Source organism: Nanorana parkeri, unplaced genomic scaffold (assembly GCF_000935625.1).
Source record: "Nanorana parkeri isolate BGI_ZX_2015 unplaced genomic scaffold, ASM93562v1 scaffold984, whole genome shotgun sequence".
Classification (NCBI taxonomy): domain Eukaryota; kingdom Metazoa; phylum Chordata; class Amphibia; order Anura; family Dicroglossidae; genus Nanorana; species Nanorana parkeri.
In genome coordinates this window covers 76,963-94,007 of record NW_017307252.1, presented here as the reverse complement: position 1 = coordinate 94,007, position 17,045 = coordinate 76,963, and the positions used below count along the sequence as shown (strand labels likewise).

The 17,045-nt window shown below is 43.3% G+C and overlaps 1 protein-coding gene across 2 annotated transcripts in view; it reads left to right on the top strand.

The window, feature by feature from the left end:
• The window catches only part of RUNDC3B (RUN domain containing 3B), a 129,228-nt gene that overhangs the window by 101,643 nt on the left and 10,540 nt on the right, over positions 1-17,045 (top strand). The window contains exons 8-9 of one of the 2 annotated variants that reach the window (XM_018566873.1): positions 622-779; positions 15,186-15,332. In XM_018566873.1, the coding sequence (XP_018422375.1) occupies positions 622-779; positions 15,186-15,332 (305 nt within the window). The remainder of the gene's footprint in view (positions 1-621; positions 780-15,185; positions 15,333-17,045) is intronic. The other variant, XM_018566874.1, reaches the window with a different exon arrangement.

Here is a 17,045-nt window from a genome sequence, read left to right as displayed (position 1 = left end):
GTGACACCAAAATGTCTGACAGTCATTTTGGTGTCACCCCCTATGAAAAGAGCTCAACGGTGTCAGGAGGGGACCTGGCGGCATACCTCATCCCGCCGGGTGAACGCCCCCTCCTCTCTCAATTAGACACCCGGGCATTCGTGATGACGTCATCACGCGCAGGCACGAAGATGTCACGGCAGGGAGTCACCCGTTCTCTGCTCCGGGTGACACACAGCCTCGGGACGCCCCTGACTGAACCTGAAAGGGAAGCTTACAAAGACCTGCTACATAGAGATATCTTAAAGGTAAGAAATATATAAAAAATATATTTTTAGCTATGCTGTGTGAACTGGAACACCTAACAAACATATGATGGGGGGTTTTCTAAACTTTGTCTGCAAAGGTGGAAATACACTTTACTTGCTACCCAATGTTGAGATTTGGGCATTAGGTGACTCAAGGATTGTGCGGTCATCTGAAAATAAATGCACCTCGTCATGGCTATTGCTTTACACTGTTATCTGGAAGGAAAGGTTGACTTTCATGTAAAGTATAGGATGAACCTATGTGGAAGACGTTTGTTCAGCAAGATGCAATCTGGAACAATGAGTTCATTAGTCTGTACTGTTCCCATTTCAGGGTTATCTTGAAGAATTGGTCCGCCTTCGGGAAGTTCAGCTATCAGACTCAGTATCTCAAAACAAATTAATACTACAGAGGATTAAAGACATTGAAGTGAACCACAAGCTGGAGAAAGAACAGCTAGAATACATAATTGTAGAACTCCAGGACCAGCTGTGAGTATGAAAATGAAATGTTCTTTAACTGCAGTAACCGTACACTACAATGGGGTCAACCAGCTAACTGTACACTACAAAGGAGGTCAGCCATGTAACGATATACTACAATGGAGGTCATCCATGTAACTATATACTACAATGGAGGTCAGCCAGGTAACTGTACACTACAATGGGGTGAACCAGTTAACTGTACACTACAAAGGAGGTCAGCCATGTAACTATATACTACAACGGGGTCAGCCATGTAACTATAAACTACAATGGAGGTCAGCCAGGTGACTGTACACTTCAATGGGGTCAGCCATGTACCTATATACTACAATGGATGTCAGCCAGTTAACCGTACACTACAATGGGGTCAACCAGTTAAAAAACAGGGGTCAACCAGTTAACTGTGCACTACAATGGGGTCAACCAATTAACCGTATACTACAATGGGGTCAACCAGTTAACCATACACTACAGAGAGGTCAGCCAGTTAACCATAGACTATAATGGGGTCAACCAGTTAACCATAGACTATAATGGGGTCATCCAGTTAACCATAGACTATAATGGGGTCATCCAGTTAACCATAGACTATAATGGGGTCAACCAGTAACAATAGACTATAATGGGGTCAACCAGTTAACCATTGCCATGTACCTATATACTACAATGGATGTCAGCCAGTTAACCGTACACTACAATGGGGTCAACCAGTTAAAAAACAGGGGTCAACCAGTTAACTGTGCACTACAATGGGGTCAACCAATTAACCGTATACTACAATGGGGTCAACCAGTTAACCATACACTACAGAGAGGTCAGCCAGTTAACCATAGACTATAATGGGGTCAACCAGTTAACCATAGACTATAATGGGGTCATCCAGTTAACCATAGACTATAATGGGGTCATCCAGTTAACCATAGACTATAATGGGGTCATCCAGTTAACCATAGACTATAATGGGGTCAACCAGTAACAATAGACTATAATGGGGTCAACCAGTTAACCATAGACTATAATGGGGTCAGCCAGTTAACCATACACTACAGAGGGGTCAGCCAGTTAACCATAGACTATAATGGGGTCAGCCAGTTAACCATAGACTATAATGGGGTCAGCCAGATAACCATAGACTATAATGGGGTCAGCCAGATAACCATAGACTATAATGGGGTCAGCCAGATAACCATAGACTATAAGGGGGTCAGCCAGTTAACCATACACTACAGAGGGGTCAGCCAGTTAACCATAGACTATAATGAGGTCAACCAGTTAACCATAGACTATAGGGGGGTCAGCCAGTTAACCATACACTACAGAGGGGTCAGCCAGTTAACCATAGATTATAATGGGGTCAGCCAGTTACCCATAGACTATAATGGTGTCAGCCAGTTAACCATAGACTATAATGAGGTCAACCAGTTAACCGTAAACTACAATAGGTTGAACCAGTTAACTGTGCACTACAATGGGGTCAACCAACCTATGAAATTTGCAGTGGTGGGTGACAGCAAAAAGGTTATAGGTCAGTTTAAAAGGTCAGTTCAGTCAAAAGTGATGCTTTGCCTGTAGGTCAAGCCTGGTGGGCTGGGTGAGTCTACAACTGAATTTTTGGATTCTCCATCAGTGAGATCTCCCAACCATAATCCCAGATTATAAATGTCATTATTTTGGAAGATAAAGGCAGTACTGGTTGTCTGACATAAGAGTAACACAATGGGTGTACATGGTAAGAAATTCAAACTCCAAACATACAAACCTAAATTCCTGTTACTACTATTCTTCTTATTTTGAACAGGTTGTAGTTTTGCACATCATTGTAGTAAAGGCAGCACATAGGGGACAATGTAACAATTACATTACAGTGTTTGAGATCATTCAGAATTCATTGACAGGTTCATTTGACCTGCAGTTAACCTTGCAACTTACCAGGCCTTATATGTAGTGGCTGGATGACCTTTTTAGGGATTTTTTTTAACTTTATTTTTTACCTGGCAGTCCTACGAATAACACATTTCCTGGCCTTGGGTGGATATGCTCACTCCACCACTACATCTATGGAGGGATCCGTGGTTGTCACCCAGGCTGGACTTTAAACATGTCTGCCTTTGTTCATCTTCATTACATGGTAGATTGATGGGGCTCACAAGGAAGATGGGTTTTTTGTGCATTCCTTAGGATTAAAAGAAATGACCAGGACTCTACATTTCTGGCAGGATCACCGGATATTCTTTGTACTTGCTGAAAATGCACATGGCCTGAAAAACTGTTGCAGCCACTGTACTTTTGAGGGTTTTTTAGGGCCTGTTTGCACCCATTTTTGGTGTCCTTACCCACTCCTCCTTTTCCTGGACTGTTTTTGAACTTCCCTCATGTTAAAGAATCAGATTCTGTGTCCTCCAATGAACTCTGGGAGAAAATAGGATTTTTGGTGCACACTGTCAAATCCTTTTCTTCATTAGTTCTTTGGAGGATACAGCTCCCTCTCCCCTAATGAGTACTCATCTGGGATGTTGGTGATGATTTAAGGTTGTTTTACCTTTCATTCACTGCTTACTACTCCTGAGCTAATGTCACTAGATGGGGCTGTGACCTTCTTGATTAGCATAGTGTCCAAACTTCCCAGAGGTGGCAGCTATACCCTCAAGTAAAAAAATTCCTCCATTGAACTACTGCAGAAAATTATTTTACAGTGACTACAAAAATATGTTTGATTCCTAGAGGAAGCTGTGGTATCTCATGAGTGGAGTGCAGGGGTATAGCCACTAGATTGGGCTGCAATCTTTATTTGCATACTGTCCATTTCTCCTGGAGGTGGCAGCTATACCCACACATTAAAGAATAGACTTCTGTGTCCTCCAATAAACAACTGCAGAAAAGGATTTTACAGTGAATATAAAAATATATGTGATTGCTAGAGAAAGTTGTAGTATGTCATGAGTAGAGTGCAGGGGTATAGCCACTAGGTGGGGCTGCAATCTTTTTGATTTGCATAAAGTTTAACCCACCTCTAGGTGGCAGCTATACCCACACATTGAAGAATAGACTTTTGTGTCCTCCAAAGAACTACTGCAGAAAATAATTTTACAGTGACTACAAACATATATGTGATTCCTAGAGGAAGCTGTAGTATCTCATGAGTAGAGTAGCTTTAATGTCAGATCATATGCTAGCGTGAAGAAGTGAGTTTCGAGAGTTTGTTTAAAGGCTCGGAGGTTAAGGAAGTGCCTTCAGCTATTTTACAACAGAAGAACAGCGTGGGACAAGTCTAGGGTTCACGTGTGACTCAGTGGCGGATCCAGAGTCTATTCTCGGGAGGGGCACTGCCAGAAAACGGCCAGTACGCCCCCCTACGCTCACCCGCCCTGCGCGTCCGTACGAGCATACAAGTACGCTCACCCGCACTGATGTGCAGGACGGGTGAGCGTAGGGCGGCTTACGGCCATGTAGTCCTATAGAGAAGAACAGGGGCTGTGTACTAATCACACGCAGCACCTGTCCTTCCCGGGAGCTGCCCGATACGGCCGTGCACGCAGCACGGAGCTGTACGTGCCGGCCGATTCCAGTGTGAATGAGCCCTTAAAAAAAACTGGTCACCTTACCCTGGTGGTCAGTGGGGGCTCCCGGGGCCTGGTTGGTAGTGGAGGATCACCTGTGGCCGCACCAGCCAGTTTGCCCGCAGCAGATGCCGGAGGGCCCGTCACCCACTAAATGAAGCCCCTGGCCGCAGGTGCAGTGGCCCACTCCGCCGTCTCTCTGCCACCTGCACCGCTACAGATGCGGCTCTCTAAATGTGCAGCCGCTCGCATACCGAGGCGATCCGGGCTGGCTGGATCAGGCAGATGCGGCCCTTTAATCAGGCATGTTAGAGGGCTGCCCTTGAGGAGCGAGCGGCTGCGCGATTAGAAAGCCACATCTTTAGCGGCAGAGAGACGGCGGAGGGAGGGAGCCACTGCACCTGCGGCCGGGAGGTTAATTTAGCGGGGGCGGGGTGACGGGTGCCCTGATGGTCAGTCATTATACAGCAATGCTGAATACCACCATCACAGCTAGTCCCCCTTTCCCCCCAAGCCAGTTATTACCCACAGACTACCCCATGATCATAATAAATGGAAATAGCTCTGCAAACAGTGACGGTACCTCAGGGAATAGAATTTAGACATATGAGAAGGTTATGTACTAAGGTGCTGCATTTTGGGGCTTTGTGAGCTAGAACTAGAGTACAGGAGAGCAAAACAGAGTCGCAAGTGGAAAACCAAAATTAACACAAAGTCCAGTTCCTCCTTGGATAAGAGGAAAATCCAAAGCCAAGAGAGGGAAGGCAGACAGCAGGCAGCTCAGTTGTATGAGAGGGTATTACTGGACACTCTTTGGATATTCGTTATCATTACTCATCCATCAGACTATGTACATACAGAGGAACGACAAGGGTGCCTTTTTTGATACAACTCCATATATACAGCAGTCCTGTGTTTGAAGCTGTGTGTATGTCTACACCAGCCACCAGGCAGGAGATTTAGACTGGCAGATCCATTGAGGTCTAGTAGATCTTTCGTTCGGGGGACAGCTGGTGAAATATATTTGCAAACTTACTTAATTTTTCAGACTATATATAAGGAAACACGGTACATTTAGCCTGAACTTATTTTGCAAATGGTGACTTCATATACTTTGCAAATCCGATATTCGGCAGGTCAAGAAAGTTAATTAGCTTTTGCAATCAATATTTATGTATTATATTCTTTACATATGCTTGTACAGGTAATTGAAACAGAAAGGTCACTTGTTGCAATGGTTGAACAATTGTTTTTGGTTAGGAAGAGACTGGAATTGAGGGGAAGTTTCCCAACAGGAACACAGATGGCAATTAAAAACAAAAGCCTGACAACCTCGGCACTCCAGTTGTGGCCACAGCTCTGGGAGCCATGCCTGTGGCTTTCAGTCTTGCAATGCCTCATGGGACTTGTAGTTCCACAACAGCTGGAGTGCTTAGGTTGCCTACCCCCCTTATAGAGTGTACACTGAGCTGCGCATGTGCGGGAGTTTCATCAAGTGGGCCCAACCAGTCAAGCTAGCCGAAGACCTGAGCTCGGAAAGGGGCTGGGGTTGCATCCCTGAAGGAGAGTTGAGTGTTGAAGGGTTAAGAGTATGAAGAGCTGAGTATGAAGGGCTTCATCTAGTGGCCTTAATGCATTACTACAACACACTACATTCGCACTGAGAAACTCCACCCAGTGGCCATAATGCATTATTACAACAATACACTACATTGGAACTTGGGAAACTCCATAGAATGGCCATAATGTATTATTACAACAATACACTACATTCGAACTTGGGATACTCCATCTAGTGGTCATAATGTATTATTACAACAATACACTACATTTGAACTTGGGAAATGCCATCTAGTGGACATAATGTATTACTACAATAATACACTACATTCGAACTGGGAAACGCCATCTAGTGGACATAATGTATTACTACAACAATACACTACATTCGAACTGGGAAACTCCATCTAGTGGCCATAATGCATTATAACAACAATACACTACATTCGAACTTGGGAAACACCATCAAGTGGCCACATTGTACTATTACAAAAATACACTACATTCGAACTTGGGAGACTCCATCCAGTGGCCACAATGTATTATTACAACGCTAAATATAAAAATATATTAAGAACATTAGTCTGTGGCATTATTTACCCAAAACAAATGTTCACAGCTATTGGCAGGGTGAAGGACCCTGCAAATTGTCTATTAATAGACCCCATAGTGTGTCTCTCCTGCAAATAAAAAAAAAAACCTTCCTGCTTGTGATTTTATGTAAAAGAGCTATAGTTTTACTGTAAGCATAAACCGAGAGAATAAAGTACATATTTGCATAAAACATGCCTCCTGAAATTTAGAACATACCAAAGCTCCATTGTTTCTTGATAATGCTAGCGTATTTTTTGCGTTTTAGAAGACAGGTTCTCTTTAAGAATATCTTTTATTTAGTAGTTCCAGCTATGTCTTCCTTGGAAAAAAAACAACCTAGGAAAAAATAGAAAGGAAATTTGCGCCAGAGAAGCAGATTGAACTGGGGCCCTTGTGGAGCTCAGGGGGATAATTAGAATTGGTGTATTGCTGAGCTGAGAAATGAGGCCTCTTAATGCCGCCGAAGATTTGTGTTGCTTTGTTGGAAGAGCTGAACTTGCGTCACCTCGGTAAATTCAAAGCAATGACTGTCACTGGGAACTACAGAGAGCTTCTGGGTGCAGGATCCTCTGTAGGAGATTGGGGGATCGCACTGCAGCGGGAGATGGAAAGTCGGGGAGCGGCGATCCTGACAACATTACCGCAAGTCTAGAGATGAGTGGAAAATGCAAATCACAGCCGTCTCCAAAGCCATTAGCATTACGTCTATACAGATCAAAGGGAAGAGCAAAGATTCCGTCTTGTTAAAATATTGATCGGAATACATTTTCTACTGTGCTGAATAACTGTGATAGATCATTTAAAAGTACAGAGATACCTTTTTACAGTAGGAAATCATATTAAGTCTCTGTGCCCTTTGTTTAAAGGGTCAGTCAAATACTCATTATAGTTGATCTAAACTCTAACTGGATGGCATCTAGTTTGCAGAAACACTATGCATCCAGTTTGCAGAAACACTGTGTATCAGACACCATTGACGTGTTTTTTCATAAAAAGTCTGCTGCTGAACTTCTTCAGACACTTCTTCAGACACTTTCAGCCACTTCTTGTCTATATAGTATATACATTAGCTCCAGCAATCGGCTGCTCCTTTCTTTGGAGCAGATTCCTATAGTGACAGCAGTAGACCTTGCCTTTGCAATGTGACAACACAGTAGAACAATTGGGGAAACTGTTGCCACCCCATAACAGGAAGTACCTGAATAAGGACCTTATTTTAATGGAAGCTGCAAATTAAAAAAACGAAAAATGTAAAAAAAAATGCAATTTAACCACTTCAAGACCAACCGTATGTACAGTATACACTGAGTGGCCAGATTATGATCACCCCATCAGTACTTCATTGGGCCACCTTTTGCCTTCAATACTGCGGCGATTCTTCTTGGCATTGACTCCACGAGATGTGGAAAGGTGATGCGAGGAATCTGACACCATGCCTGATGAATAGCGCTGTCCAGTTCTGTGAGATTTGATGGTTGTGGAACCAGCTGCCTGATGGCAATTTCAAGTTCGTCCCACAAATGCTCAATTGGATTGAGATCTGGTGATTGTGGGGGCCACCTAAGCAAGGTAAAGTCTCTCTCATGTTCTTGAAACCACTCCTGCACAATATGAGCACCATGGCAGGGCGCATAGTCTTGTTGGAAGAAGCCATCTCCATTGGGATACGCCATCAACATGATAGGATGAACTTGATCAGCAACGATACTTTGGCATGTTGTGCTATTCAGACGTTGTTCCACACGAATTAAAGGGCCAAAAACATGCCAGGAAAACATGCCCCAAACCATAACACTGCCCCCACCAGCTTGAAGGGTTGTACTCATGCATGTGGGGTGCATGCTTTCATGCTGTTCTCACATGCTGTTCTCAAATTCTCACTCTGCCATCTGCATGATGCAACTGGAAACGTGATTCATCGGACCACATGACTTTTTTTCCAATGCTCGACTGTCCAATCCTTGTGTTCCTTTGCGAATTGGAGACGTTTTATCTTGTTAACTGCAGACAGCAAAGGTGTTCGAACAGGCCTCCGGCTTCCATATTCCATACGATGAAGTGTATGGCGAACAGTGCGTTCAGAGATCATTTGAGACGATCCCTGATTAAGATCTGCAGTCATTTGATGCACTGTTGCCCTTCTGTTGTCTTGTACCAGTCTTGCCACTCTGCGTTCTGCCCTAACATTGACTAGTCGCTGAGGGCCACAATTCGCACGTTCAGACCCAGATTTTCGGCTGACAGTCCAGTCTTTAAACACTTTAACAACAGCTGCTCTTGAACATTTAACGAATTTTGCTAATACTTGCTCCATGGCTCCGAGCGCCAACAATCATCCCACGTTCAAAGGCTGTTAAATCGGATTGTTTACCCGTATCTTCAGAAACAAATCACTTCTACTGTCGTGGTAAACAACCTGCTTCCCTATTTATAATGGTCTGGCCTTCTAGCAACTTCAGCACGAAATTATAGCTAATTTGCCTACAAACATCAGGTGGTCATAATAATGTGGCCACTCAGTGTATATACATCCTGGTTCTGAAGTGGCTATACCAAGATCATGACTGCTGCTGCAGCAATGTTCCTGGTATAATTTTTGCTGTACAGCTGGCAAGATCACTTGTTGCAACCTGCATGTGTGGAAATCCCCCCCCCCCCCTACTTTCTACTTTCTGTAATGTCAACCTGTTACTTTGGATTCTACATGTTATGAAGGTTTACATTGTACGTTGTGTAGACTTAGACACCGAGATCTAAAGACTTTCTACAACATTCTCTTTAGTAGGGGGGAGCAGAAGAGTTTCCTTGGTGAAAGTTTGTGCCTAGGCATGTATGTTGAGGCATTGGCTGGCAGTGTGGTGTCACCTAGGCCTCTCACATAAAGATGGTGGGGGGGCTCCAGGGTATGTGGCTGAAAACTTGTTGCTTTCTCAGAAACTTTATAAGTTCTGGTCTTGGGCTATAAGGGCAGTGCCAATTAACAATAAATTAACAACACTGTTGTGCCGTATTTCTCAAGTTTACAGGTCTGCTGTAAATGATCATCTAACAATGTAAGGAGTCTGTTTGAGAATGCAAAGGAGCAATATGATGGTACCATCAGTATTTCAACACCCCACCCTTAAGCAATATTAAACCTTCCTTTTTGTTTAAATATTTGCTATAAGGACACCCACCTTTGCCTGAGGCTGTTGTTGTTTTTCTTTAAAAGTTTTAAATTCCTCGCTTTCAAGTGGGTCCCCGCATCGCTCTTCCCCCCGCCCCCTGCACGGGTGCCTCCATTGGCTACTGGAGGCACCCGTGTGTACTTGTGCCCACAGTGGCTGTGTGCGTCCATAGACATACACAGCCCTGTTGCAGGCCACGTTGCTTCTCTCTGACCAACACTTTGATAGCATAAGGAGCCTACGGCTCCTCTGCCATCAGTATCCTCCCCCTGCAACCAGGAAGTACGGGGAATGGAGGATCACTTCGGGCCGCTGGTGGGGACAAGCGTCGCTGACAGGTAAGTGTGGGGGGGACTGGGGGAGAAAATGGTTCTGGGCGGTTTTTACCTGAATGCAGAGAATGCATTAAGGTAAAAAATGCTTAGACCTTAATAACACTGTAATTGAAGATAGCACCGTTCAGTCATGGTTGTGGCTCCATTTTCCTATTCACTGTGTCATGTACAGTAATTTAATCTGTCAGCCACCGTCTGTTTGCAAACTCCATCTGATTGCAACACAGAAAACTCCACTTTTCATGAAACAAGCCCAAACGATGATGATATATTAGGCAATAACCACAGTCACTGGGGTGTCCTATGCCAGATAAAGTAGCCTTACAATGGGCAACTGTTTGCGTCCATGGCTAACTGTATGTGGAAATCAAAACGCATCCATTGCCGTGCTTATACATATTAAATGCCACTGAATGAATTTTTAAAGACTGGACTGTCAGCCGAAAGTCTGGGTCTGAACGTGCGAATTGTGGCTGTCAGCGACTAGTCAATGTTAGGGCAGAACGGAGAGTGGCAAGACTGGTACAAGACAACAGAAGGGCTACAGTGCAGTGTCAGATTCCTCGCATCACCTTTCAACATCTCGTGGAGTCACGAGGCGGCCCAACGAAGTCATCTCGTGGAGTCATCTCGTGGCCCAACGAAGTACTGATGGGGTGGTCATAATAATCTGGCCACTAAGTGATATATGTATGTATGTGTATATATATATAATGTATTTATGATCAAGGAAGAAATACAAATGATCCAGTGATCAAACAATTGCAAAAGTGTCTATGAAAATGGCCTACATATAGCACATGCACAATCACAGCATAGCTGTCTGGTGTCAATCATATCTCCTCCAATATTCTAAGGAGCATTAGGGAGTAATGAGAATCCGGTCATACATTGTAGCTCCGTGATTGTTACGGTGGAGTCTGTGTCTGTGACCTGACCGGTTTCTCCCGGTTCACACAGCTAATTAAAGTGAAGATCTGAAATATCTTCACATTATTGTCCTCATGCCCTGTCTCTGGCTAGTAAATACAGGTTTATATAGCTCAATATATACTTCATGTCCTCAAGTAAAACACCGGATCAATAGGTAGTGCAACTGGTTCCATTTAAACCAAAGCTCGGGGTGAGGTGTCCCATAACTGCTCATCTCTGGGGTGTTCTCAATCTTCTTCTAGGCCTCGTCCTTCTGCTCTGGCGTTCTTGTAACATACTGAGACTTTTCCATAGTTCCTCAATAGTGGTTTGGTCCCCTGGTTCCAGGCTTCTACTGGCACTCTGTTCCAGTTGGGACTTCCTAAAGTTCTTTGATCCTTCAAGTATATCTAAAGCCAACCTTTTATTTTGGATACAATACAGTTATAGTTAAAACACCTATTGGGGTTCTCTGCGCCTTTTGGGAGATTTTTCTTTGTTTCCGTCCAGTAGGCACAGCAGGAAGTGAAAGTAACTCTATTCATAGAGAAATATCCACTCTTAGAGTTGTCACTGGAATAAGTGTCCCCGTTTTATGATTTCCCCTCTTTTTCTGTGGTGACAACTCAAAATGTTAAGGGGCTTGCAGTCCCTGGACAAATAGAAAGAAAAGGTGTCCCTTGTGGTGACACGGACAGTTATAAACACCTGACAAGAGTTCTATCCCTCCATTGCTATAACAAAAATTATAGTTTTGGCATTCAGTGCACTTTCAGGACTTTGAAATTGACATTGCATCCCCCCCATTCAGACACTTCCTGTCCTTCTCTGAGGCAATGTACACAGTAAATGAAGATGTCTCTGGAAAATATTGGCTAGTGTTGGTAATTATGTGGAGGTGATTTATCAAATAATTGTAGTAGTGTGTAAGCAAAGCACGGGAGCCTGCGGCAGCCGATATCATTACACATGTAAATTGCATTCATAGTAGATTAATTGGACAGTTCCTGAGACCGCTTACCCCCGACAGTCCCTGCCCTCCCTATAGCACAGCAGCGACTGCTTTATCACACAGTACTAAACATCCATTCCACATGTAGTGGCCTGCTAACATGCTAATACAAAGCTTTGCTGCCAGCATGCGTTTTACTAGTTTTTATAGAAAGCCTCCAAATAAAATGATCATTTTGTTTTGGTTGAAGGCTATACATAGATGCATGGCCATGTAAAAAACTACATTGTAACTCTACCTTCAATTAATTTTTAAGCTGGGAATTACATTTAGGGGATGATTTGTAAACTTTCCACCCAACCTTACGCTGAGTGAATGTCGTTCGCACAGCATTTCCCACAACTAGGTGAAGCAGAGGAGCATAGGAAATTCATAGGAAGAATTTTTAATCGGCCCTTTAAAGTTTGAGGGTAGTATAAAAGCAATACAATGGGGGGAATTTATCAAAACTGGAGCAGTTGCCCGTGGCAACCAATCAGCTTCTCTTTTTCAGTTCATCATGGCTTCACCATCCTTGCCACACCTGCCCATTACAGCCCCATAGACTTCTCCGATCCTCTCTGGCCTTGGGCTCTATAGAAGTCTATGTGGGCTCTAATCTACAGGCACAGCCAGAACAGTGAAGACTTGCACCATTGGATAAAAACAAACGGTCATCGGATCGAGGTAAGTACACATTTGTGGAGGGGCAGAGTGGGTTAGATTAGGTCAGGGCAGAGGGGGCAAAAAGAATAAATGCACTTTGTATTAAAAAACACTGATACTTTAACGCTTTTGCTTCTTATATATGACTTTATATTTGTCTGACACAGTGGCAAGTACAAGATATTGGGGGTGAGGTTGTCACCAGAATAGAAAGGTATAATCAGCAATAAAAACATGACAGCTGTTCTAATTCTCCCCTACTCTATCTAAAACTAAATGAAAAGTTTGGAGTTGGGCTTTACTGCTTTGTCACATAGGACAGTTGCTGGAGCAGTTCACCTTTGACAAATGGATCTCCAGGTTAATATAAAAATCAACATGGTATTAGGAAAGTACAACACATATTCAATAATACTGATCTATTTTCCTTATCCATATATTGACCATTGATCTTAACAGTTTCTTGGTGTTCACTGGATTTCTGGCAGGGGGTCAACAATGTTTGCTGGCCGCTACTGAAATGACTGTAAAATGGTAGCAATGCCTAGTGCTGGCCATCATGAAAATCTCCTCTCCTCTAAGGATAGGCTCGGGCGTGTTCGCAGCTCCACGTGCCGAGCCCGCCAGGAAGCTGACAGCGCCAATCACAGGCACAGAGACATTTCCCGATCTCTGCAGGGAAAATGTCTCAGTACCTGTGAATGGCGCTGCGCGCTGTCAGCTTCCTGGCGGTCTCGGCACATGGAGCTGCGAACACGCCTGAGCCCATCCTTACTCCCCTACTCCTAGGCTATATAGATGATCATGGAAGGGAGAGGAGCTTCCTGCTGTGATGTCATTGCATATTTAGCCCTGGCTCACTGGCCACATAGGAGAGGGCATAATGTGGTCATGTGACTGCAACAAATTAGAATATAATGAAGTATTTATCTGCAGGGGTTTTACTATCCTATAGCAATGCTTAATATTGGAGGATTGAGCATGAGGTTTGCACTATAAGGTGTTGCCCTCCCTCTACGTTAATGGCAGATGGCAGGAAACCAGCAGCAAAGTGTAGGAAGAATCAAAAGCGACATTTTGCCATTAAATTGCCCACTAAAGGCCTCAGTAGGAAAATGTACCGGTAGTGTTTATGGAGTTCCTCTTCTGACCTCTTCCCATGCCAACATATACAGATGCTGCCTATCAGCAATGTTCACATTAATGGACAATCATCCACAACTCATTGCAGGGCAAATTGGCAGGAAAAGGAAGAAGATCACTGGAGGAAATCCACGATGGAGACCTGCAGGCCAATGTAAATACAACAGATGCATGAAACTGAGGGTCATAACAAATCTGTTTTTCTTCTATGAATATGGATGTGAGTTAGCCAATCCTTTATGTCCTGCGGGTTTGGGCCACTTGAAATTCACAGGCCTGTGGCATTTAAATGAGCCTACTGCTGGTTGTAGCTCTCTCATAGATTTCCTTTGATGACCACCTCCTCTGTCCTGCTCATTCATCTGCAACTTATCACATAAGGGAGAAAATATTCATATTTATTTTGCTAAGGACAAATAGACCTACATTAAAATTCAAGTCTATCATTTATATTTTTGCATTGGGTGGATATTCATAAGTTGAAACAACAGCCATTAGCCTATTCAGCTCAAAGATTATTATACAGAGATTCCCGCCAACGTGATCATTGGGAATAATTCTGTGTTTTAACCCACTGGCCTGGTGCTAACCCCCTCCCTTCACAATTTCAGCCATACCTTCTCTTTCATTGTCACTTCGTCATCATCTTTCGAGGGTTGCGACTAGCATCCAATAAAAGAGCACCACGTTTCCTAACTACTCATGCATACATTTCAACTTTCTGAGATGAGTTCAAAATGATTGGGTAAGCCCAGAATTGTTATTTTTCACCATTTTTTCTTAAGCATTAAGATAAAAGTGTTGGGGCAGAAAAACAATTCTGGTAGTTAAATAGAACCTTCAACTCAAAAACAATGGACAAGTGAGGAGGATAGAGGGAGGGACAGAAGGATTTGGTTAAAATGAGGGACAGTTCCTCTAAATCAGGGGTCTAAAACCTCTGGCCCTCCAGCTGTGGTGGAACTACAAATCCTATGAGGCTTTGCAAGATTATCACAGCCACAGACATGACTCCCGAAGAGAGATGCATCATGGGATTTGTAGTTTCACCACAGCTGGGGGGCCGGAGGTTTGAGACCCCTGCTCTAAATGAAGGACATTTGGAAGGTATGCTCATGTCCATGTGACTGGAAGATGGTGATGATGCATCTGATAAAAAGTCATTGGACAGGAAGATACAATGTAATTTTGTTATAGCTACAGATCTTGAGCACTGCATTGTCTCCTTTTGCCTTTTTGTAACCGGTAGCTAGTGGGCAAGACAAAGATAAATATCTAGTCCCATGTTTTACCAGCACACCTGCTTGCATGGTCGCAGCAGCCCCTCGAATGCAGAGTGATTTCTTTTGGGTGGCTTACCCCTTCTAATACCCCCCTGCCCTCCATCACTTATATCCATCCTCCTTCAGTCTCTGTTGTGCCTCCATTCATTATTAAGCCTTTATTTTGAGAGAAAATAAAGGAGTTCCCTATCTGTATCTTCACAGGACTGTTCTAAAGAATAATGACTTAAGATCAAGACAGGAGCTTACCACACACCTCACCAACCAGTGGCCTTCCCCAGGAGCTCCGGACGTTAAAGCTGTGGCCCTGGATACACTGCTGTACCAAAAGCACAATGAACATTGGCATGAGTAAGTTTAATGTCATTATTGTCCAACCAAGTCCTACAGAAATCCCAGTGTAGACACATCTCCATGGATCATGGCTGCGTATTAATGGCGGCCTCCTAAAGAGTTTCTACCCATGAAGCTGTACAGTCATGAACACTATAAATCATTACTAGTACTGAAGTTCCCGATCTCTTTGTTATCTGCTTGTTAAAGGATAGGGCAGGTTCAAAATAAGTTTGCTCCTTGAGTGTGTCCAGGCAGATGTAGCACGTTTTGCAAATAGAACTTTGTTTTCCTTTTTTATATGAGCTGCCATTGGGTTCCAGACAATTTGGGAACCTTATTGTTCACTTTAAGCAAGTTGGTGCAAGTTGTATCAAGCAAGGCACATTACCATAACCAGCTGCACATAGTTCTAAAAGCTTGGTCTCATGGACTATCCTAAGGGAAGGTGGAGTGCCTGCTTTCTGGGGTTTATCTTCTCGGGCTATTGCTTGGGAACGCATGCTTACCTACACACAACAGAAAGCATGTGCTTTATAGATATCATCAGCCAGGTAAGAGGGTGAAGCCTAAACTTTGCTCTAATGGTTTTAGGTAAATAATACCTTTTCTTTTGTTTTTCTTTTCCTTATGAGCATCCCTTGAGATCTAGCCAGTTTATTAACCTTAAATCTTGGTCACATAGACTATCCTAAGGAAGGCGGGGTTCCTGCTTTCTGGGGTTTAGTCTCTACGTATGGCTTGGGAACACATGCAGACACAACATCATGGACTATCCTAATGGAAAGTGGAGTGCCTGCTTTCTGGGGTTTATCTTCTCGGGCTATTGCTTGGGAACGCATCCTTTTCCTTATGAGCTTCCCTTGAGATCCAGCCAGTTTATTTACCTTAAAGCTTAGTCACATGGGTTCTCCTAACTGAGTTTCAATATTTTTATTATTCAATGCTTCACATAAATAATATACAAACAACAACAAAACATTTTTTTAAAAATCCAATTATTCCCCATACAAATGGTCCCAAGGTCATTCCCCATCTACAACATCTACTACCCATGTTTTACATGACTGACTCGTTTATACCCAAATAAGACCTCCAAGGTTCCCAGACTACTTCACAAGTCTCTCTTCTATCTTGTGCTATACTATAAAGTTTCTCATGGATCATAATCCAAGAGACTTTTGTGTAAAAGTTGGAGATGCCTGCGTTCTGAAGTTTCTCTTCTCTTCTCTTCTCTGTGTTTTTACTTGTGAAGACATGCTTACTTACACAAAAGTTAAAGGCATGTGCGTTATAGAAATGATCAACCAGGTACTGAGGGCAGCTTAACCTTTCGTTTAATGGTTTAGGCTAATTTTCTTTTGTTTTCTTTATTAAAAATGTTTTGTATTGTACTAAATATTTAAACTGTATCTCAACCCAAACATAAAAAGTGTTAAATACCGCAGCTTACCTGTCCTTGGATGTGGCAGCTGCATTTGTTTTCTTTTTTCTTAATTTTCACCTGGTAACTCTGCAAATAACACACTGACTGTCTCTAGATGGCTATGCTCACTCATCCACAGTATTTATGGAGAAAGCCATGGTTGTCACATGTCTGCCTTTGTTCATCTCCATGGGGGATTGGTAATTTAAAGAAGGAAGCTGCAGACGGGACATGCAGCTACACATAAACAAAGGGGGGGGGGGGGCATTTTTAAAAACACATCTAGTATGTCTTCACATTACAAT